Source organism: Zonotrichia leucophrys, chromosome 8, assembly GCF_028769735.1.
Source record: "Zonotrichia leucophrys gambelii isolate GWCS_2022_RI chromosome 8, RI_Zleu_2.0, whole genome shotgun sequence".
NCBI lineage: Eukaryota > Metazoa > Chordata > Aves > Passeriformes > Passerellidae > Zonotrichia > Zonotrichia leucophrys.
The window spans coordinates 19,322,770-19,347,017 of record NC_088178.1 but is presented as its reverse complement, the minus strand read 5'-3'; the positions used below and the strand labels follow the sequence as shown (position 1 = coordinate 19,347,017).

General features: G+C 41.7%; 1 protein-coding gene across 1 annotated transcript in view; it reads left to right on the top strand.

Annotated features, from left to right (window-relative positions):
- ST6GALNAC5 (ST6 N-acetylgalactosaminide alpha-2,6-sialyltransferase 5) overlaps positions 1–22,611 on the top strand; it is a 67,498-nt gene extending 44,887 nt beyond the window's left edge. The window contains exons 3-5 of the mRNA XM_064719955.1: positions 8,204–8,613; positions 13,369–13,476; positions 20,109–22,611. Of these exons, the coding sequence (XP_064576025.1) occupies positions 8,204–8,613; positions 13,369–13,476; positions 20,109–20,340 (750 nt within the window). The 3' untranslated portion in view covers positions 20,341–22,611. The remainder of the gene's footprint in view (positions 1–8,203; positions 8,614–13,368; positions 13,477–20,108) is intronic.
- The last annotated feature ends 1,637 nt before the right edge of the window (positions 22,612–24,248 follow it).

The window sequence follows — 24,248 nt, the reverse complement described above, 5'->3', positions numbered from 1 at the left end:
CCCAAGTTAAATGGATATTTTGGCCACTTCAGCTGCCAGTACCTGTTTCCAGCATCTGTCTTTGGTGTCAATATGCCCGTGATTATGAAGGCTGCCTTGGAATTCTGCTGTGGAGGTGGTACAACTTTGTGTGTTATTGAATCTGATACATCCTCAGAAAAACATTTTAAATTCAGATTCAGTATCTTCTGTGGGGAGAAAGGGTTTAAATCTGCTTTCTTTAATTGTCCTCTAGTTTCTGGTGTGCTATTAAGTCAGAGGGACAGAAGTAGGATATAGAACAGCCTGGTTTACATAAAACAGGCTGATGAAGATTACATGGGGCTACCACATGAGAATGAAAAGACCACGAGGCTGAATGTTTTTGACAGATTTTGAAGGAAAGACATTTGAATAAAATTTTTGAACAAATGCCTTTCAAAAGAATAAGGAACATTATTTTTTTATTTCAGTCTACTTCAACCAGGTAGAGAAATACAAGACAAAATATATTTTAGAAAAATTCTCTGTGGCGGCAGTGACTTTCTAATTAGAGATTTGGTCTTATATTTCATCTGACCTGTTCTGGGGGCTCTGCATGCTGTGTTAAGTGCTGTTAAAACTGGATACCATTGGAAAGGCTTGCTTTGTCCTTGCAGTGCCCATCACATTATTGCCTTGTAGAGATAATAGTTGTAGTGAGAGTTGAAATGCATTTGGATGAACCAGATAGTGCCACAGAAAGAAAAAAGTGCTTGAATTTTAAAACTTAGGTACAAACTTTAAAGATCAGTGATGCTTGGCTTTAGAGCTGGGTTAGATAAGAAAGGGGACCCTGTGAAGCTTGAAGCTCAAAAAATATCCTGCATAGCCATGACAGGTGCAGAGAGAGCATATGAGGGCATACTCACATGAAGTATTTAAACTGGAAAGAACTGCCAAAACATACCAAAGCAAAGCAGAGAAGTTGATGTGAAAACATTCTGAAGCAAAAATCCAAACTGTCCAATACTTTTCCCAAAGATTGTTATAATTTCTGTTTTTCTGACACTTCAGTGATAACAATTTGCATAGTTAAGACACCATGCCTGTGGCTCTGTTTCATTATAGTGCAAGTACTTTAGCCGCAGAACAAAAGTAAAGCAGTTTGATGTAATATGGATGTCTATTTGCACTCCTTTTAAGATAAACATTAGGCAATAACCATTTCTTTAGAGCCTGTGTATTGTTCATATGATACTCTCTCTTGTATAACAGTTCATGTTCATCAACATGATACATTCTTGCCTGATTTTCCAGTTCTGCCTTTCACTGAGGATATTCTTTTCTTTCTCTGATTGCTTTTTCTTCTGAGACCATTACTCTAGTTGATAGCTTCAGGTTATCATTGTATCCTATCTCCCTCTCCAATAAGCCTATGATTGATACTAATCTTCCTCATGGGACACATTTATAGGTTTCAGGATGGAAACTACTCTCTAAATCTTAGCTTTATATGTGCTGACAATTTGCAAGGTTGCACCTTATATTCACTTCAGGTGGCTTAGGGGAAAACATCAGCACCTGGTAATCATGCTTCTAAAATAAGAAGAGAAATGTGCCCCATATACCAAAAGTTACCCCGTTGTTCATCTCCTGTGCTGCTGCTCCTGCTCGTGGATTTTATGTAACAAGAAAGGGCTCAGTTCCTGTAGGTGGTCAATGTCCTGTAACCAAGCTCATGGCTTTTCTTTCCAGAGATAGAAACCATATTTTAATTAATCTAATGGAAGCTTTGACTAGCAGGCAGTGCCCTGAAAAGGAGTTAATGTGCCGGAAAACACTTCACACAAGCAGAAGACTCTTCATTGACTAATGTGCTTAACGGGACTTTTTCTAAGGAAATTGCTCCACGGAAAGCTTTGTGGAGTGCATTTGTTGGGTTTTTTCCCTCTTCATAATATAGCTGCATGTTCTGAAATTTAATTAGATTTAAGGACCATTTCAAAATAGGATTATTGTGTTTTTCCTACAGATTTTGCAGATGCCCCTCAGTGTATCATGGCAAAAAAAAAAAAAAAAAAAAAAAGAATTCCTTGGCAGAATACAACATAAGGTGCTGTGATCCATAGTGTGAGGAGTGCATGTGCTGGAGTTTGGCAATTTCACTGTCTTATCCAGTATCTGAAGGCAGAGTCCAGTTATATAACTATCTCAGAGGAGTCAATGGGAAATGACAATGCTAATGTTTCCACAATATTTGCATATTCAAGCTCCACAGCCCAAGGAACAAAGAGAAGTAATAAGAAATTCAATTGTTTTATCTTTTATCTTTTTAAACAGACATGCATTTATCTCTATGAGCAGATTTGCCAGACCTTTTTTGAATTGCAAAGTTTCACTGCAAATGCTTGTTATTTGGATTTGCATAAGGATTAACAATGTTGGGCAAGTGGTATCTCCTAACCCTTTCTGTTTACTTGTGTGATATCAGTCATTGGGATATAGTTTTGAAGGCAATCAGTGCTTTTAGTTCAGTGGTTAATGCAGTTTGTTTTCATGGTAAATTCTGTAATGTTGCAAAAGTGTACTTCAGCAATAATTATAAATGTATTTGCTCAGAGGATTTTCTCCCCTCTTTGACACCATTCTGTACCCGCATAAGGTGCTCTTATCTAGCATAATGGCTAAAGAATCAAAATTTATGAAACTTGAGGGGTTAGTCTGAGCTGGCATGCAGAGTGTAGAAATTAAGCTACACTCCCTCTATGAATACACATGTAAAAATGTCATGGTCAAAGCAAAATAAACTGTCCTCTTTTTGATCCAAACTAGGCACCACAAAATCAAAACTCACAGAGACTTTAAAAGGGCATTTACCTCAGCAAGTTGAACTTGAAAACTCTTCTCATGCTTTTGGTGTTTTAGTTTGGTTTTTTTGCTCCAGCTTTTTATACACAGAAGTGTATAAATATTCCTGCAATATTCCAATATGCATTTGAATGACTTCTGCTGTTCAGAGAAGACTGGCTTGATAGCATCATTTCATAGATGGGACTTGAAAAATAGCAAACTCTTTCAGCTTGTATGTGGTTGGGTTTATTTTGTTGGGTTTTTTATCTGCTTGGTTTTTTTTAGTTTGTTTTATTTTGGTTTTTTGTTTGTTGTTTGTCTGCTTTTTAATTTTTTTATTCCTTTCATAGTATTATGAAAGTACTATTCCATCAATGTATTACAAACCAAAAATAATCAGGGGACCTGCATGATTTTCCTGGGATCATGTCTCCCAGAGTCCTTGCATTGAGGAAATCACTTCTGAAGTGCACAGCTGTGCTTCAGTGATGAGACAGCTCGAGCCCCACAGCTCGCTGCATTGGCTCACACAACACAAGTTACTTGGCAAATGTGAAGCCTCAGCGTTTCTATTCTACTTTAAGGTGGTTGTTGGGAATCTCTCAAAGTACACTTGGCCTTACAGTATTCAGTCTTTTAGGGAAAATACTAAAGGAGGCACACTGATAGAAACAATACAGGTAGCTTGTCATGGGGGATGGACATAATGGCATGAGCAGCTTTACAGCTGGGGCAGTGCAGAATGTCAGGGGCTGACCAGTGCTGGAGCATTCGGCTGATTGTGATGTGCCAGCAGTGGGCTGGCCATGGCTGGAGCTCCTGCACAGCTTGGGATATAGTTGTGACAGGGGACTGTCCTCCAAGCCTCTGGGAGAGGAGCACTGGGAAGGAGCAGCCAGCCTGGCAGAGCAATGGTTCCCAGCCAGCAGCTTGTGAGAAACCAAAGAGCTGCTCAAAGCTACAAGAAAGTTAAAAAAATTTAAGCTGTCAGGACAAAATATTGTGTCACTGGCAAAGCCTTAAATATTTAGTGGTTTTGCTGGTGGCTGATGATGCAGCAATCAAGGGCAAGCCATAAGTAACAAATGGCCATGAACATGGTGTGAACTCAGGGTTCATTAGCATCACGTAGGAAATGTTAAGTTCTGTGCACAAGGCAAGGAACATACAAAGCAAACACTGAGGTAACATACAGTGAGTGTCACAAGCTGTTGTGCTTAGGCCAGGCACAATGGGCACCACGTGGAAGAGACATGAAACTCCTCCCAAAGAAATCGCCTGGTTTGTAACAAAAGGAAAGCAAGGCTGCTCTGGAATAAGGTCACTTTCTCCTGAACTGGTAAGACCGGCACTTACAGGGTTTATATGTGCTTTTTCAACCATTAACATACTGAATTACTTCAGTTGAACATGGGAACAGATTTGCTTTCCTGTACATCAGTCTTCTTTGTACCAGTGCTTTTACTTGTGCAGTCGGTGTGGGAGCTGTTGCAGAGAGGCTGTTGGTTCAGGGATGCAGTTCAGTGGCTGGTTCCTGCAGAGAGGAGCAGCTCTGTAGCCCCCAGCCCCAGCTCTGGCACGAGAGAGCTGGCCAACAGTAGAGGTGTTGCAGTGCAAGACAAACATTTTGCACTTTGTCTCAAGTGCTTCGTTAAAGGGTATCCATCCAAAACAAATTTGGATATTCTTTAACTTTCATGGTATCTCTTGTCTCCCAATACACTCTGAAGTCATCTGTGATATTTCCAGATGTATCCATGAGGAATGCTGGTGTTCATGAACTGACACGTGGTCTTTTTCTGCTGAACTCAGTAGTGAGCTGTTCTCACTGCAGGTCAATTTTTGTTGTTTTGGTTTGGGTTTTTCTGGGGAGGTGGGTTTGCTTGTTTGGTTTGATTTGGTTTGTTGTTGTTGTGGCCAGGTCATCATTGCCAAGATAAAATACTCTGGCTTTTATTTATAGAACAGAAATTTTTACGCTACTGACAATGGAGCGATCTGAACCCAGGGGTCTTGAAAGTAGGTCATTAAGGACTCAGTATAAGAAAAAGTGTGTTTTACAGTGTTCGTGATTTTACTGGAGAGAGCTGTCTTCTTATCTAAATCTTGGCTTTAAAATCAAGAGACTTCTATAAGCAAAAAAAATTAATTGATTTCATCACAAAGAAAATATTTATATCTGAGAATAACTTATTTTGTATCAGGAAGAACATTTTTCAATTTATTCTTCTTGAGCACTTGAGCATTAAAGTGTCTGAAAATAACATTTTTCGATCATTGGACAATGTAGATTTTAAAGTCAATAACAGAGCAAATTGCCTCAAATTGGAAAATACAGAAACAACCATGGCTTTGTTTTTTGTTTCATTAACCAAATCAGGGATTTGTGATAGAGCAGCAGCACTTCTGGGCTAATCTCTGGGAGTGGGAGTTGCCAGGAGTCAGTTTGGCCTGTGGGAATACTTGTAGCTGTGCTTCCTCAGGGGCACAAAGGTGCTGTTACGGGGTTTATCCCATGACAGAGTTCCCCTGCTGCCTTCATTCCCTCGGGATAGCCCATCAATCCTTGAAAAGCACCAGCTGATATGCCATCTTCTGGGGCTCCACTCTGTGAACTTGTACTGTAACCTCGGTTCTCCCTCTCTCCATGTGTGTCTTGAGATGACTGGAACTGAGAGGTGATTTGGGCAATTTTTTGGACAGTACTTGGTTCATGGTGCCCAAGTGCCTGACCTGTGTTGCAGCAGTTGCCATGTGCTCTGCCCTGTCAAAAGGAGCTGTCCAGGGAGTTCAGGTACACATGAACTGTGGCTGCTGATTAACAATGGGTACGTTCAATGTCAGCAGCTTTTACATGCATGATATGTTACACTTCAGAGTAATTAACAAGATGCTATAAAACTCGCCTTCCTCTCACCCTCTCCCTTTTGAAGCAAGGCTCCTGAAATATAACTCATATTTCATGGGGTTTGCTTTCTTTTCACTTTGCTTTTTTTTCCCAAAATATCACTGTAATAATTACTGTAACAGCGTTTTCTGTGGAGTTAATGTTCTTCTGGCTTAATGGCCCCTGGTTATTCTCAGGCCATCAACTTTTTCCAGCTGGTCATCAATCCCAAAGAACTGCCTTGTGCTTCCATTATTATTGCTTAAGTAGATGACATTTCTGGTGCCACCGCTGCCTCCCAGTGAGATGATATTACAGCCAATGGCATTTCCCCTCTTGCTCTCACTGTTGTCAAAGCATTATAAACAGCTGGGGTGAGAATGTTGTGCTGTTCCCTGTGAATTCCTCTGATAGTTTTTAGGTGCGAGTTTTGTAGACTTCAGCTGAAGGAATCTGAGTGAGGCAACTGAAAATGACTTGCCTGGAGCAGCTACAAGGGCTCAGCCCCCATGCATCATTCAGGAGGGGGCTGGGAATACCTGACTGTTCCACTCTAAAGACTATTTCCCAGAAGGAACATGTTTCAAACAAGATCTGGGACAGATGTTCTGGGGGGTGTTAATGTTCATTAGGTAGCCTCAGACCCCTCCCCAAGTTTCTACAGCTCTGCTCCCTTGTTTCCTAACAATTGATGGATTTTGTGGCAGGCTTTTTTAAAAGAAGAAGGAAGTTGGAGCTCAGTAGGCCAGAAACCAGCAGAGATTGTTTAGGTGAAAATGCCTTGCTATGTGGATATTCAAACCTGTGTGAGTTAACATTGGTGCTGACTACATTTCCTTTAACCTCATTAACACCTTGTCTTGCTTTCCCAAGCATGGTGGTGGAGCAGCTAGTTCACCTTAGAGCCTTTCACTAGGTAATTTATCAAAGTGGCAGGCGAAAGCTTAAAGGAAAATGCACGTAAATGCTACATTAGGAACCTTGGCTCACAAAGGCATGAACATTTTCACCCATACCATTAGCTCTGGATTATAGTCCACAGATGTGAAAGGGATGTTTATTGGGGGAGATGGAAATACAAGGCTTACTGGTAGAATCACTGTGCAGATTGTGTGCTTTTTCTTATTTTTTCTTTAATTAAAAAGCATTAAGCATTCATGAGCTAGTCTCACAGAATAAAAGAATCTCAGACTGTAACTGTAACCACTTAATACCTTCAAAATTAAAACTAATTACTACAGTAAAACACACTCATCAAGTACTCAGGGCCAAAGCATTTTCAAACAGGGGCCTGAGATTGTGTCAAACCTACATCATGCATCCTTTTCAGCTTTAGAGTTTTAAGCTGTGCCTCACTGCAGACTGATGTAGTCATTGGATACCTGTATATGAGTACATCAGAATGATCGAGCAACTACAGTTCAGTCTCTGTGCCAGGGGTTTATCTGATGGTTTTGGTTGGTTTTTTTGTTAGGCTGGTTTGGGTTTTTTTTAGGGGGTAGGTGGTCACTGTTGTTTGTTTGCTTTGTTGCTGTTGTTGTTGTTTTTCAAAGACACTAAGATGCACACCAAGTGCAAGATATTATTTCCTGGAGGGCTACCAAAGCACACCCTCAAACAGTTTTTATTTGCCTCACAATTTATTGTATTCTTCTTAGAAAGTAGCACTTTGGGAATACTGTTAACCCTTGCACCTTTTAGTTCTCATGCTGAGCAGTAGATAGTGACATACTCCTCTATAATTGATACCTGTGGTGGTGGCATACTTCAGTAACATGATTTATCATGCATTTTCATTTTCATGAAAGCTTGTTTTACTCTTCTGCTTCCATTAGGTCAGCACTCACTGAACAGGCACCTCCCATTCCATTTTACTGAGTAACTTTCAAACATGACCTGACAAGGTAGCAAAAGTTCAGTGCACTAACTCACTGTCATGTAGAATACACACAGACATTACTGACCAGCTCTGACTGTTGAACCATAAAGGAGGTACGAGAGCACCACAGTGCTTGTGGTGTAACTTGGAAATAGCAGGGAAGCACTGGGCCAGGGTATCAATCTCTTCCTGTAGCAAAATGTCCTGACCCCAGGGTTGAACACAGGAACTTAGGAAGACTTAGGATTTATTATTTCCCAAAAAAAAAAAGGAAGTGGAAAAATAAAAAATACTGTAATTATAGCTGTTATAGCAAGTGGAGGAAGGACAATCCTAAGTACTTGGGAAGAGTAGAGAGGCTGTTGTTATTTGTGTTTATGAAGCAGCGCTGGAAAGGAGGATTTACACAATGGGCTTGGCTCCACAGAGGAACTCTAAGGGCTGTACATCTACCCCATATTCCCCCCCAACACAGTACAGTAACAGGGCCCCAGCTACTTGGGCAGACTGCAGAGAGAGATTTCTGCACCTTGCTGAGGTTTTTGCTGTGAAATGCACCATGAAGGTGTAAAGCACAGCTGTGCAGGGACAGGGAGATGCCTGCAGCTGACTGTGTGTCTTTGCAGCCGCTGAGGATGCACTGCAGGAGCTGCGCGCTGGTCACCAGCTCGGGGCAGCTCCTGGGGAGCCGGCAGGGCCGCAGGATCGACGAGAGCGAGTGCGTGATCCGCATGAACGACGCGCCCACGCGCGGCTACGGCAACGACGTGGGCAACAAAACCAGCCTGCGGGTCATCGCGCACTCCAGCATCCAGAGGATCCTCCGCAACCGCAACGAACTCTTAAACATGAGCCACGGCGCCGTGTTCATCTTCTGGGGCCCCAGCAGCTACATGAGGAGAGATGGCAAAGGCCTGGTGTACAATAACCTGCAGCTGATGAACCAGATACTGCCTCAGTTAAAGGTGTACATGATTTCTCGCCACAAGATGCTTCAGTTTGATGACCTTTTTAAACGGGAGACTGGAAAAGACAGGTGAGAACTTACATGGGTACACCTAGGGGATGTCACAGAGTAGTAAAATAATGCAGTTTATATATACCAATTTCAGATCTGCTCAGAGGGACAATCCTGCCCATTAAATCCTCTGCCTCGTGAGTTGAAATGTGGCATGACATGCCAAATAACATCACTGGTAACATAAGTAAAGAATACGCATCAAAATGATTTGTATGGAGCACTGCCTCATCAGCCTAGAATACCAGAGTCTGCATGTAATGTTTATGGAGTCAAGGAGGCAGGAACTACTTAAATCTCACTTTGGGGTAATATACATTAAAGTTTTTTTTCACTGACGCTGAAAAATTAGAATGGATAGGTTATGTTTTCTTATAGAGGAAATGCCACCATTCAGTGAATTATAATAGCTGTTTATTGAATTTAAGCATTTTTGGAACATTGCAGCTGTAAAACTTCTTGTAAAACAAATAAACATTAGTCATACATTAGGTGCTTCAGAACAGTTCATCTTACATTTGCAACTGGAAAATGGAAAGTTATTATGATAGTTACATCTTTATGAGACTGTTTATGAGACTTGTAGGCTGATCTTCAAATCAAATTTGTAGTAAGTGACCCACTGCAGTACTTGAATATTTTCACATATAATATTTGAAAATGGGCATTCAAACTAAAGACTTCCCAGAATGAAAGACATTTCTTTTTAATGAAGTTCTGTTTTTTTCTTATTAAATATGCTGCTGTAAAAATGGCACAGGTTCCCCACTTAGATACAAATGAAGGGGTAGGTTTATTGTGCAGTAACTCACAGTCAGATGTTCTACCTTACAAATACAAAACACACACACCAAAGCTTTAACAGGGATCGATCCTGTTGTGGACTCGAGCACAGATCTCATTTTCTGGGCTACATGAGAAAGGCAGAACCGGTGTTAGAGGAAACTGTTGTACCCTCTTAGATGAAGGCAATGTTTGCTTGGCATTTGCTGCCTTTGTCACACCCCACATGGTTTGCTTGCAGAGCTCTGTTCAGTTATAGCAGATCTGAGTTTGTGGCTGACTCAGGCTCAAACCAGAGCACAGAGTAACTTGGTCAGTTTTGTAACATTAAATTGTAACATTAAAGGTTCTTCTCTTCATCTTCCAACTGATATATTTGGGTCTCTGCCAGAACAAGAAGGAAGGATAAGAAGAGGAGATACCTTGCCAGTTGTGATGTGTTTGTCTTTTCCAGAGTAAAGCAGAGTGAGAAGGTGAATTAAGCATTTGAGCCCTTCAAGCAATGTGCAGAGGGTTATCTGTGTGCTCAGTATTTACAAAGGCATGGAAGCCAACAAACTGCACTGTAACCTGGCCACCATGAGCCCCAGGGGGAGGCCCTGGACACAAGGAATGCACACTGCCAGCTCCTTTCCTGGACTGTGCTTTTGGTGATCCAGGGCAGGATCACGTGCTGTTCCCAGTTCTGAGGAACAGCTTCCCTTCGTGCCTCACTCTCAGAACTTCAGTTCTGCCATGGGGAGCCAGGGTCTCCTTCCTTCCCTGACACTGCCAGCATCCTGTTCTTTTTTTGCCACATGCTGTGCAATTTCAGGCAAGCTGCTCTTTCTGGTTCTGCATCACCCATCCAGAGCCAGAGGCCTGTAGTGAGTGTGATGGAAGCATTTCTTTTTCTGCACAGGCACCAGGCTCACGTCCTGAAATATTCTCAAGGCATTTGAGCCATTAATGACATTGTAACAAGTTTATAGTGAACTCAGTCATGGGCACTCGGAACTCTCAGAGTGAATCAAGGGCACTCAGATGCCAGCAAAAGTCAGCCTGAGGAACAGGCCCTGTTGATTTTAATAAACTGCAGGCTCTGCTCTGAATGAACCACTCCTTTAGAGGGCACAGACAGCATACTTGAAGGGCTAAGAAGATTATAACAGGAGATGAAAATAAATGAATAAGCTGCACAGAAGAAAGGGAAAATGAAAAGAAACTTGGATAGGAAATAATTTGTAAGGGAAAAAGTTCAGGTACTTGTGGGGGCAGGAGCAGAACACTGTAAGGCCCAGAATGCTGCTGCTCCCTGGGGGTTTCTGCTGAACTCCTGACATTCGTGCCTACAAAAAAATAAAGGAGGGAGAGAGAAGCATGATTGCAAGGTTGCAAGAATCAGACTATTAATTTCCATCTTGAAAATGATGAGAAGAAAGGTAACTGGATGTATTGTGCTTTTTGGAAAAAAAATATTTTGAAATTAATAAGAACCTTCAGAAAACATTGCCAGTTAAATAGCATGGTGAAAGACAAAGGCTGCAGAGCAATACATTTGGCATTATAAAGTAACTGTACTTGAAAATAACTTTATAATTGAATAAGGGTACATTAAGAAAATACGATTCAGAACCAATATTATAGTAATTAGATAAAAGCAGCATAAATGAAATAACTGCAGGAAGAGTATTTCCAAAGAGATTATAAATGAGATTCTGGTGGAGCAGAAAGGCCTTTAATTGTAATTTAGTGTGCACTACAGAATTATCAGCACAGTGTGTTAGTTCATCATATAAAAGAATATCTGATAATTTCCCCTAATAAGCACATGACAGTTCTTCATATTCTCTCATTACTGCTGATTAGGTATAAAAATAGTATTCTTTTGTTGGACTCTTGCTCAGATCTTTTAGGAAATGCAAGACACCGTAACCCTGTTTCTGTGTTGCTGTCCTACAGACATGGTATTTAAAGAGGGCAGAGTGGTACTTGAATGAATTTTTGAATCTTTATTTGGTTATTCAGCTTCTAAGCCGGTTTAGTTATATTCAGTTGTTTTCCTATTTTTGGAAAGCACTAAATGACAGCCTAAGTGTGTGTAAGCAGAAAAGAAGCTAACCCAGAAAATTAAGCAGAGAGCCTAGCTGGGTGTCCTGCCCTGGGCAAAGCCTTGGTCATGTCTGGCTGCAGTTGCTCCCTTGGTTTTGGAATGTAAGTGTTGGGCACCTGGAACAGTGGACTTGTGCAAGCTCCAAAGCACTCTTAGCCTGAACATGTTCCTGAATTATCTAGTGATTCAGAGCTCATAAACTCTCAGGTGGCAGAGAAGCAAATTTTTTAGGCTTTTCCCTACCATTCTTTTTCCTAATAATTTTGAGCCAAAAATTCTTACTGTTTTATATTTTTACTGTGCCTAAAGACCTCCACTGAGCTTATGACCCAGCTCTGACATTGTGACAAACTGCACCACCCCCTCCAAGCTTCAGTGCACAGTCAGAAAATAAATAAGGCCCCATAATTGGAAATAATGAGATGCTTATAACATGTCATTCTCCAAATGCTAGCTTAGCTTGAAAGTCTGTGTGTCAGGAGCAGTAAAAATGTGTGTTTCGAGAGTTTAAACATTACCAGGTGATCCACTAAGGACAGGACAAATTACCTAGGCTCCTCAGCATCCTCCAGGCATATTTAGTCAAAGAATTCCCTTATGTTTAGAAGTGTCTTTTTAAGCAGCTGGCACAGACACCACCACTTCTTTTTTTTTTTTTCCTTGTAGTAGTCTGATTCCCTGAGGAAATGGGAAACCTTGGTACAAGGCATTCCTCAATCTGACAGTGCTCAAAACATCTCCTCCTACTGCCCTGTAGGTGACCTACTTGGAACCAGCTTGTTTAGCATTAGCTTGGAAGCTGTGTGGTGGCTCCTGTCAGCTGAATTAGATGTTAGTGATTGCTGGCACTTGCTTGCAGTGGCTTTCGTGGCCTCAGGTCCCTGCTTCCAAGAGTGTTCCACATCCTGCTATCACTGGGTAAACTGTAAAAGATGGCCTTGGAACTTGGGCCAGGACCTGGGATTTCCTGGTGACTTCTCTGAAGAGAATCTCATGTTTTCTGCTGTGCTTTTTTGGGGGGCTGTGATCAAGTTTCACAGATATCTGGCAGATAGAGGTGTGGGGGAATGGGATTAATGTAGGTCCTACATTAATACATTCAGGTAGAGTGCCCAGGCCTTCCCAGAGCCTGCACTTGCTCCCCTGGTGCCTCAGCTTTAGTAGGAGATGAAGGGAGAGCCTGTCACTGTGACAGGCTGTCAGCAGGGATCTGAGGACTCTTTGGGCTGCAGATAACACAAGCCTCAACTTCTTCCTGATGGACTTTCCTAGCTGGGTGAGGAGCCATTAGGGAGAATTCCTGTCTTATTCTTTAATACCATTTGAAAGGAGACCTTTGAGTGAACCTTTGCAGATAAGAACCTGTGATACAGCAAAATTTAAACACAACTTTTAAATCCCTTACATCAGTGAGCAGTTACAGGCTGGTATCTCCTACTTTGCCTGATTTATACTGGGATCAGTTGAGCTTCTTTTAAAGCCATGTCCCAGCCTGCAGTGAAGGCAGGAGAGGTGCTGCCTTAGGGGCTCCCTGCCATCGCTCTCATTCCCATTGTCAGGCTCCCCTCGGGCAGGGATGGCACCTGGGGTGGTTCCTAGGATGATTTCCCCAGGCTGGGAGCTTCTAGAAACCAAGTCAGAAGGTCAGCTAAATATTAATGGGTCACCTAAAATTAATTACAGCGAGGAAAGTTCCTGCCCAGATTACTCCACTGACAGGAGGCACCAGAAAAATCATTAAAAGATGGACGAGCAAAGGAGTCTTGGTTACCCAGTTTTCAAAGCCTTTTACAAGAATGAAGAAAATGCCGAGAAATTGCTTCAGAATGAATGAATAAATAAATAAATCTCGAGAATTATTTGCCAGCTTAGAAACTTAATTATGTTTTTGCTTTCAGGAAGATATCCAACACTTGGCTTAGCACCGGCTGGTTCACAATGACTATCGCATTAGAGCTCTGTGACAGGATAAATGTTTATGGCATGGTGCCACCGGATTTCTGCAGGTAGGATTTATTTTCTAACCATTATTAGCCAACAAAGTTAATGTTACAGATAAATATCTGAATCTTTTAATCTTTTTCTTTTGCAACAAGTCTTCAGTCCTCTTAAAGCAATTAATGAGATGCCCCATGATCTCATTCTGAAAACAACAAACAGCATTTAATTATGTTATATAAAATATTTTAAAAATTTGTTTGTACTGTGGGAGAATTAATCCATCTTGTTGCTTTCTTTTAGTCTCTGAATATTTATCAGCTAAAAGTAATGGAATAATTGGCATGAAATTAATCTGAAGAAAGAAGTACGGGAAAACATTACTTTTAATTTGTTTTTCGAGTTCCCCCCAAATTAATAGAGGAACAGTGTTCTCTCAGTGACTAGTTTCTAAATTGAACTTTCTGTGCAACTCAAATTAACATTATTGTACCTCTGTCACGCAAATGCCAATCCTGCAGCTTCCTAAATGGTGTCCAGGAAACCGTCCCATGAATTTGGCCCCAGAGAATCAGTGCTGTGATCCTGTTGTGGGCATGGCAGGGGTGGGTCACAGGAGGCAGAGGCAGCACAACTGTGCCAGTGGGAGCTGCTGTGCACACAACAGCCTGTGCCCTTTTCCAGCCCCCTTCTGCCTCCAGCCATGCTCAGGACCCAGCTCATGGTTAGCTTTTCCCACTGTGGATCAGTGACGCAGGGAGAGGCTCCAGAACTTCCAGTGCTAGACCAAAATTGCATTAGCCACTAGGTACCAGTATGAACACAGACAAATTTGTATTACAGCAGCAATCTTGATGCTGACATAAGTCTCACCTGTCCACCCAGCACTAGCCCAGCACTGAGTGGTTCCTGCCCACAGCTGGTGCTGATCCCATTTGTCCTGCTGGGTGACCTGGGAAGAGCTGGAGCCAGTCTGGAATGAGGCCTCAGTGCAGCATTTCATCACCTGCTCACAAACCCCTCTCACCAAAAAGTACTTGCTTAAATTTTCTAGTAGTGATCTGTCTCAAGTGTGGTTCATGGGGTAATTCCAGTTGCCTTTCAGGGGCAGGGAGGGCAAGGCTGCAGTGCTGGGTCAGTCTCCAAGAATGGGACTGCTTTGACTTTCCTCTGAGCACTTACAATGATTGTTCAGGAATCTGCATTTGCCTTGGGCACGTTGTAGAAATCCCCAAAGAAATCACAGCATAAAATGTCAACACTAAACTCCACTTTGTGAGAATTTCTACAAATTATAACAAAATACTGATGATAAATGCTGTGATGTACTGCCAGACTTCAGCATGAATTCTCCAAGGAAAATTGCAAACTAGATCAGATATGCCAGACAACAAATACCTTCCACAGCATCTCGTTCTTCTGTCATCTCAGTTGGCCAACACATACTGCTTCAGTTTCTGTAAGTGGCTGGTCTGTCTTACTCCAGAAGGGGCTGTATTCCCATGGCACATGGAAGTAATTCTTAAACTGATGATCTAAAAATACAGAAGACAGCATTTTACTGCAAAATAATGTGTAATCCTTACATTTCAGACAAAGTCAGAATAGTTTAGATACATATTAAAAAAAGCCAGCTAAACCCAAACAAACTGTTTTGAGAGAGACTAAAAATGTCACTGAGAGCATATGAAAGGCTTTCATAGAATCAATACACTGAAATCAAATGGACTTAAATTATAACACAAGAAAGGCTGTAGATCAGTCCTGCCAGTGAAAGATGTAATTGTTCTTACAGCCTGCATAAAAAAAATCTTAACATAAAGGTACACACACCTGGTTGTAAAAAGGTCATTTCTTAATCAAAGTAATATGAAATGTCTTTACTTCAGCTTGATTCCTCAGGGAATGAAGGGGGAAACTGTAGTTGCCATGCCTGGAAGAAGCTGTCCATGAAGATCTGTGAAAGGAGTTTCTTGCCATAAATATAGTTAACCTTCTTAGCTGGCTCTTCAGCCACTCATTAAGAAGTTAAAACAGTGCTTTCTTTCAAAGAAATAAGACAACAGAACAGAATAGCAGAAATAAATATCCTGTAATTCTAAGCCATATTTCCTGGTTTTCAGTCAGAATAAGAATCTATTATTAAAATAAAAAAAATCAAAACAAAAAGTCCCAACAAAACAACTGAAATGTGTGTGTGCTAGATGTTGAAGGTATTCTACTTGCTGTGCAAATAAAGAATCATTAAGATTGAAAAAAAAACCACCAAGAAATCTTATTTCTGTTCATAATTAGTATCACCAAATTTATAACTTCAGCAGATAGATACCCATTCATTTTTAAGTATTAATTTGTGGAATAAGTAATGAGTGTGGTGATCACTGTCATGGAACTAAATTAGTGTCACATTTGTAACGTGAAGGACACCTCAAAGGTACCAGGAATCTCATGCTGTTGATTCTGCTACAAATTATTAGCTTAAGATCATTAACCAAACTGCTTTGCACCCGTGCAGGAAAAAATAGTTTAGTGAAGGAGTCTGGAACAGAGACTAGAAGATTTGTCACTATTACTTGCAACAAGGTGTTTTAGATTCATTTTTATTTACTTTCACTGGACACTGAGTTTCATAGCTGAACTGGACTTGGTGTCCTAATTATTTTAAATTTCTAGTACTTTACCACAAAGCTATAAGTAATTTCAAGCCCCTTTGCTTGCTACAGATTTATGCTGTAGTAAGGGTTAATGGCTTGATATTGCTCTCATGCTGCCTTGTGCCCTCTGTAATAAGATGAAAGCTTCTGCTTCCATGCACATTGCAAACATTTCTCTGAAGTGTGCACACCTCTCACTCACTCTTTTGTCCCAAGACAGACAAGCTATACATCTTGCTGTATTTTTTCCAGTGCCCAGGGATCCAATCCAGGCCTTTCCAGATGGGAAGCACTTCCCTCTCAGAATTCCCTTTGGCAGCCCTGCATGCACAGCACTCACTCCTCAACTGGGACATGATGGATTCTCCTCTTGCCTCCCTTCAGCAGCAGCCTGACAGTGGTGCCCAGATACCACAGCAGTTCCTGAAGGCACTGCAGGGCTGCTGCTTCCCTTTGTGGGTGCTCAGCAGCAGGGCTGGGAAGGACAAGACAAGCCTTAGTGAGTTTGTAGGAATTCCAGCCCCTGTCTGTGGCATTACGGCAGCAGGGACAGAAAGGCTGGTTCCCTGCAGGTCTCAGGGTACTCCTGTACACAAGGAAAACTCAGGAGGTTAGTGAGATGAACCCTCTTTAACTCTTCTCCTCTTCATGGGCATTCTGGAACTCCCAGAAACTTAAAACTTAATTCTGAGCCTTATTTTAACTAATATGAGTAATTTTCATTCCAGTTATTGAACCAGATAATTTTCCTGTAAGAATCCTCATTTGACTGCCAGGTCATTTTTCATGATAATTCACCTGAAAATTGGTATTTGAAATACTTTAGTGTTTTCTTACCTCTCTCTCTCTCCACTTTCAGTTCCTTTAATCAAATGCAAAGCAGCAGTTGTTGCTGGTTACATTTGCTGGAGCTTATGAGAAACTGTAAGCTGTATGTGAGCTAGTCCTGCTCTTTGGTCCATATGCCTCACCTCATTAGCTTAATAACAAAATGCATACATGGTTTGGAAGACAGGACTAATTATGGAGGTCAGGGAAGGGAGATCCTGGGAATGGAAGGCAAAAGATTATCTAGAAATCTTCATGGTCCTGACACAGCATCTTGCCCATCACTCACCATATAAATGACCCTTTACTCACACATCAAAATACGAATTCTTTTACAAAGTATGTCAGTACCTATAGTTTTAGAGGATTGATTAAGTATGGCTCTTCATTTCTAAGGAAAGAGGCTGACCAGAATGTGGTATGGGGTGGCCTGGTTTCCTTGCCTTTTTTCTTTTGTGTTGTACCTCCAGCTTTTGCTGTAGGTGGATACCATCTGTGGGAAAATGTGCACTCAAGTGGCAAACAGCAGCTGACTGGCAGGGTACAGGCACTTCCATGGATGCTGTGCTGGCAGGAAGCTCAGGATATCTTACAGAGGAACTTCCAGAGATTCCTCCCAGCTGTGCTATTAATATGCATGCAGAGTCTGACAAAATACTGATTAATGTCCAGTATCAGTCAGTGATAAAACAGCATCTGTTTTAATGTTAATAAATGAGGTGGCAAGCAATTTCCTTATAGAAATTACTCATGCATTTCATTTGCTGGTGACACAAGCTAATTGCAGAGTTAGAAGATAACACAGCACAGTTAATTTGGGTTATGGTGTACTCAAGCCAGAATTCAAATCCAAAGCTTACCAGCATGCAATCTGGGGGAATCCAGAACTCCCATAAAATGAGAAGGTCCTCCATTATGTAAATACCCTTCAGAGTTCCAAATCTAAAAGACAGCTTTTGGAATTCAGCTTTAAAACCTCAGCCAGCTGCAGAGTATTCCTAGAGAGGTCTGCAGCCAGCAGTCCCCATTCCTGTCCTGATCTCAGCCCCAGCTCAGCCAGCAGAGCTGCACACGAGGCCTGACCCCGCAGGCTGCCTGCACTGAGCTCCTGCCCCTCTCCCCTGCCAGGCCCTCTGTACTCTGTGCTGCACCAGGTGCCTCTGGGCTGGTTCTGGTGGCATGGTGCACAGGATGCAGTGACCTGGTACAGCCTGCCAGCAGCTGGGGACATCCACTTAGGAAACACTGGTATTGTTCAGAACCTTCCATGGAATGTGGAATCCCTGGCTTCAAGACCACCTTGCCTGGAGGGACCTGCAGCCTGAGAGGGTCACTTTGCCCCTTAACTGGGGCTGCATTTTTCCCAAGTCTGTTGGACATATGATTTCAACTTTACTAATCCTAACTTTAAAGCAGTAAATTTATACCAAGCTATACAGGTTGAGGACCCAAGAATAAAATCCAGCTTTAGTGCAAGAAGGAGGAGCAGTCTGAGTGAAAGGCACAGGCCTATTTGTTTAGTAGTTCTTAACAAAAACACGTCACATGAAAATGTATCCTATTACATTTATAGTAACCATACCAATTATTCATTTAAGCAACAATAAGAGGTCCAATGTATCAAAAAAGTGAAAAATTAATTGAAGATTGAGTTCTAATAGTTGTAGTTTACAAATAATAAATTTCTACATGAAGGGCAGCTTTAGATTACAAATGCATTTTCTGTAGGTGAGGTGATGAAGGATTTTGTTTCACTCTTATGTATTCCAGTGAGAATATATTTAATAAGTTTAGAATCCATCTTATTCTAGAAATGTAATTTTATTGTTGTTCTGGTCTTGTAAGATTGATCACCATGTTGTGTTATAAGGAAGGCAGACTGATCGAATTAAAACGTTAATCTAAGGCACAAATGGGAAGCAGCAGCAATATCATACATTACTCTGCATATACAATATGGATAATGGCAAAATAAGAAAAATTAGAAAATTGCGTAGGTGACAGAATTACACAGTAAAAATAATGACCAGCACAGACTACTGACAGATTGTGGATGCATTCAATTGAAAGTGACCTTAAATATTAGCTCTTCAAAATGAAAATAATCAACTGTATATTAGAGCTGACAGCCCTGAGTCTGTATCAGATTTCTTGCTCTGTGCTGGGGTCCTGTTCAGCTCAGGCTGTAACACAGCACAGCTCCAAGGCTTCACTAAATGCTGATACTGGAAAATTTTCTGCTACAGCAAAATAGCTGGTAGCAATTAGGGAGAGAGGGATACAATTGGGTAATTCTGTCTGGGATAGCTTGCTCTCTTAGTATTTATGACACAGAGAGAGTGTGAGTTCCTGTCAGCCCAAAACGCCCATGCCTAAAGTAATAAACCATCATGGGTATAGGTAGAGATTAAAATAAAAGAAGAATGAATTGCTCTGGCTTATTATAATACAGATGTGCCATTTACAGAATGTTACATGGAAACACTGAGGTCAGAACTGCTAAAATGAACTTTATCCTAAGTATCTAATTGGTGTTTGGCATATCCAGTGTGTCACCACGAGTCACTCATCTCCCGCTGGGAAATGTGAACGGGTTCACAAGGTCAGATGGATACTATGGGTGAACTGGTTTAATTTTTAGCTTAGATACATGAGAACTACTGTTGTAAAATAAAGAACTAATTTGTGCATGAGATGTTTGATTAAAATGCCAGCACCAGCTGCCTGTAGCACTGACCTGGCGAGCAGGCTCTCACTGAAGCTGTGCTCTCGGAACCTCGCGCAGCATGCTGGGAACGCTCAGCTGAGCTGACGTGACACAGATCACCACCTCCATCTGTCATCTCCTCTTTCTTCCCCAGTTCAGGAAATACCTCTGCAGGACCTTTAACAAATCACAATCCAGATTTAAATCTCTTTTAAGCAGTTTACTTCAAATTTCATAGTAGTAACACAGCCCTCCAGCACTCTCCCTTGTTTCTGAGCTACTGCTGTCCTTCATTTAGCTGGGAGGAAGAGGATTAAAGGAGAGCAAAAGAAAAAGCAAAGAAAACTCCTTTGCCCCATTCTGATGTATTAGATATGCAAGAAAAAAACCAGCTACATGGTTTAACTGGGAGGAAAAGTGGATTTGAGCCCATCAGTTCATTAAAGATAGCATCTTTTCAATCAACAAGAAAGAATATCTTGGGCTTCCATCTATTTTCTTTTTTCCACAGGGATCCTAATCATCTTTCAGTACCTTATCACTACTACGAGCCTCTGGGGCCAGACGAGTGCACAATGTACATTTCCCACGAGCGGGGCCGCAAGGGCAGCCACCACCGCTTCCTCACCGAGAAGCGCGTCTTCGAGAACTGGGCTCGGACATTCGACATCCGCTTCTTCCAGCCCGACTGGGAGCCACAGCCGCTGCCTGGAGCCCAGCCCGAGGCCAGCCCGCTGGCCTGAGCACGGACACACAGACACACAGACCCAGCCCGCTGGCCTGAGCACGGACACATGGACACACAGAGCCAGCCCGCTGGCCTGAGCACGGACACACGGACACACGGACACACAGAGCCAGCCCGCTGGCCTGAGCACGGACACACGGACACACGGACCCAGCCCGCTGGCCTGAGCACGGACACACGGACACACAGAGCCAGCCACGGCACCTCCCACAGGAGCCTCTGGGCTTTGGGCCAGAGGGCAGCCTGGAGGAGCAGGGTCCCAGGGTGTGCAGCTGGCACAGGCAGGAGCAGCAGGCAGGAATGGCGTGGAGGAGCAGCACACACCCCCAGTACTTGCTGTTAAACTGTATGAACCCAGTCTGTCACCTTTTGGGGCCATCTGACGTCCTCTGTGTCTGTGATTCATGAAACACAATCTGAGTGTCATTAAGGGACCTTTAACTCATTATGGCTTTTTTAAGTGCGATGTCACTGAATTTTCATAGTGAAAACTTTCCGTATTTATTTAATGGTTTTTATGCAACCTAGGCCAGTATTTTTCTAATTCACAGTTATGTGGTTATCTTTCATAATCTTTTAAATCCAAAATTAATATTGCTGATGGTTTGAAGGGCCTAGCTTTTTATTTATAAAACTTGTTTGAAATATATAATTCTATATGGCATGTAATTAATATTTGATCAAGAAATGTTGGATTTCTTCTAAGAATTTTGGGCTCTGTTCCAGCCTAAAGCCTTTAACAGCAAGAGTGGTCCCATGCGCAGATCCAGCTCACTTTACATTCTAACATCTTATGTTAATAGGAAAATGGTAGTGAAAATTCTGTTTGATATTAATGTGCATTTGCTGCTGTGCTATTGAGCTGCTGTTTTTTAAATAGGGGTGGGAGGAAGGAGGGCAAACAAAATTTATCCACAAAAAGCCAAACCCCCCACTGGCCATGGCAGCAGCTTCTCAGTGAAGACAAGCTAAGGCTGGATGGGTTGTGTTCTGTTTTGCCTCTTGTACTCCTGCAAGAGGCTGCCAGCAACCCCCCTGAGGCAACTGACTACGAAGCAGGCCACAGCTGCTCAGCACAATGTGACCAAATTTCTGGAATGAAGAAGGTAAACTACCAGTACTACAATACCAGTCATGGTAGTCATGGATCACAGCACTGCACCTGCAAAAATCTCTGCTTTCTACTGTCCCAAGATCATCACTGATCTCGGAGATTCTGGATCACACTGAAGCTGGGATATGAAAAGTGTTCCATGAGTACAAAATTGTCCTCCTGAGAGGAGCAAAGTTAAACTCTGCTTTTTTTTCCATGAAGTCCCTGTATGTGGTGAGTCCCTGCAAGACAAAGGGGAAGGACAATGCTCATGCTGTGTATGGAACCTCACAGGGGGAATTACTGGGTTACATGTGGCTTGTGAATAAAGAAGATTTCAGTTACAGTATTACTTTTCCTTTTGCTTCACAAATATCAAATCTCAAAATTTTTTTAAGTAATCAGTAACTATTGCATGAAACATATCTCAGGTGATGAAAAGTGTCTCTCATTAGGCAAGTGCAAAAGCTAGAACAAAGATACTACCTTTAAACACCTAAATCCAAGAAGCTGAACCTCAGAGGTGAGACACAGAACTGGACCAAACACTCATTTAAACCCCCTTATAACCCATGGTCTTCCTCTTTCCAAAACTGGATAGCAATAGCTGCAGCTGCCCCACAGATACAGCTGTCTGGGGATAAAGTGAACTGTCCCTGGCAGGGGCCAACTGGTGTCACCTCTGTAACACTGCCTGAACCTGAAGTGCAAGTCTCCAAGAGCCACTGTCCTGCTGCAGCCCTGCCCACTATCAAAAAGTAAGAATCTATAATGTATTTTGCCTTAAAAGCTTTATTTTGGTGTTCTTCCTGGTACACACCACTCAGCTTACAAACTGAATGCCAAGTGCATGTTACCTTTCTCTTGACAGCTGGTGTTTACCTCTCCTTCTTTCACTGATGGTGTTTTATTTCTTCCACTTGATTTCACTGCATTCTATAAAAAACAGAATGGGTTTTGAACTAATGGCAGTTTGAACATTCCTTTCAACATGTGTACTGGGTGTGTATGCAGCATATATTGCCCCAATTGATGAAACCTGTCAAACTGATTTACAGATTGTTTCTAATGTGACTGCAAGACATGGTACAGATCACAGTAGGTCCTCTGATGCTTCTGTCCCTGTTTTATTACTGATACAATAATAAAAAGATCTTTTCATTTTAAACTAGAGCTCTTAGTTTTTCCATCACTCAAGGGCTGCAGGATGTGTATGCTATATGTTTAGCTATGTTACTGTTAAAATTGGATCATTTAAAGATAGAGTACACTGGTCTACTTCCAGTATTCTGTGGAAACACAGAGACTTGCCAGACCCCACTGTGTTCCACAGGCTTGTTCCCTGTCTGCAAGACTGCTCAGTGTCAAGTATATATGGGGAAGCACTAAGAATATGAAGAAAAATGGAATGAAATGTAAGGGCACTAAATCTCCTAAGACAGCCAAGCTAAGCATTGTAACTCATTCCTTGTTCAGTTTCTGTTAATAGCTCTGTGTTCTTGCTACCCTCATACACATATTTTAAACAAAACAAGCCCAAACTCACTTTAGTCTCATCAGCCTCCTGTGAAGTTTCAGCAAGGTCCCCCATCTAATTACAAAAATTATGAAGGAGCATTTTCTAAGTCACACCTGTATATATAAAAAGGAATTTGATGAAGCCAAGGAGACAGCAAGTTTTAAATAGATCACACAGATTTACATGGAACATAAATTGAGTCCAAAAAGCACAAGTTATAAGAGTGCAGAAGAAATGTAAATAACTGTTAAAGCACTGCAATTTTAATTAACAAATCACTGATGTATTTCTCTACAAATGCACAATTTTTGAACTACAGAATCCTGCTGCATTTCAGCCTGATGTAAGGTTTTATGGCCTAGTTATAAACCAAACAGATTTATGACAGAAAATGCTGTCAGCCTAGGGATAAGTAGTACAAACTAGGCACTGCTGCCATTCTCTGCTTTATGCTGTCATCTCATACTCTTCACTATAATTTGATTGATTCATGATCTGCAGAGCATCATTTCACATATTAAAAGCTGTTGCAAAACAGTGTTTACAGATATCAGCAATTCCAAGATCTATGTTAGTTTAGTTCTGAATTCCTTACATACCTTTAGGCTTTTACACTTGCCTTTGTCAGGAGATATTTTTCATCTTGAAGAACTGTAGCTCTTACACCATGATATGTGCAGCTGGAATTGAGAATGATAAAGAAAACATCTCTGCAACTAAGAACAAAAATTACCACAGCTGCTTTGTGTTCTGTTGGCTCAATGCCGACAGCACCATGGTACAAAGCAAAACCATGATGCACATGGAGAAACCTTCCACCCAAAGTGCTACAGACCTCACAAAGTTAACACTTTATTCTTCATAAGGAAACTGAGGAAAGGAGAGGTTAAAAAATTAAGACCAAGTTACAGCCTTGGAACAAGATTTGGGAGAGATTGGGGGCTGCTGACTGGCAGCCCTGGCTCCATCCAGCAGAACACACAGTGGTACTGCCATGTCCATTCACACAGGCAGGAAACTGATAAAATCCTTCTGGAGCTGCTTCCCTGGGACTTCCTGCTTCCCTGCTGCATTTTCCAGGCAGATTTCAAAGGAAACTTAAGTGATTTTTACCCAAAATACCTCTAAGGTTGCAAGGAAACAGTAAGATAAAAATAGCTGGAAAAGCATTGGGGAATGGGGTGAGGGGAATCTAAACAGTAAGGAGTGAAATGTGCCTTGTGCCATGTAGCTTTATTCCCCTGGAATATGAAGATCAAACTCAGGCTGGAGCTGACAGAGGAATGTCCTG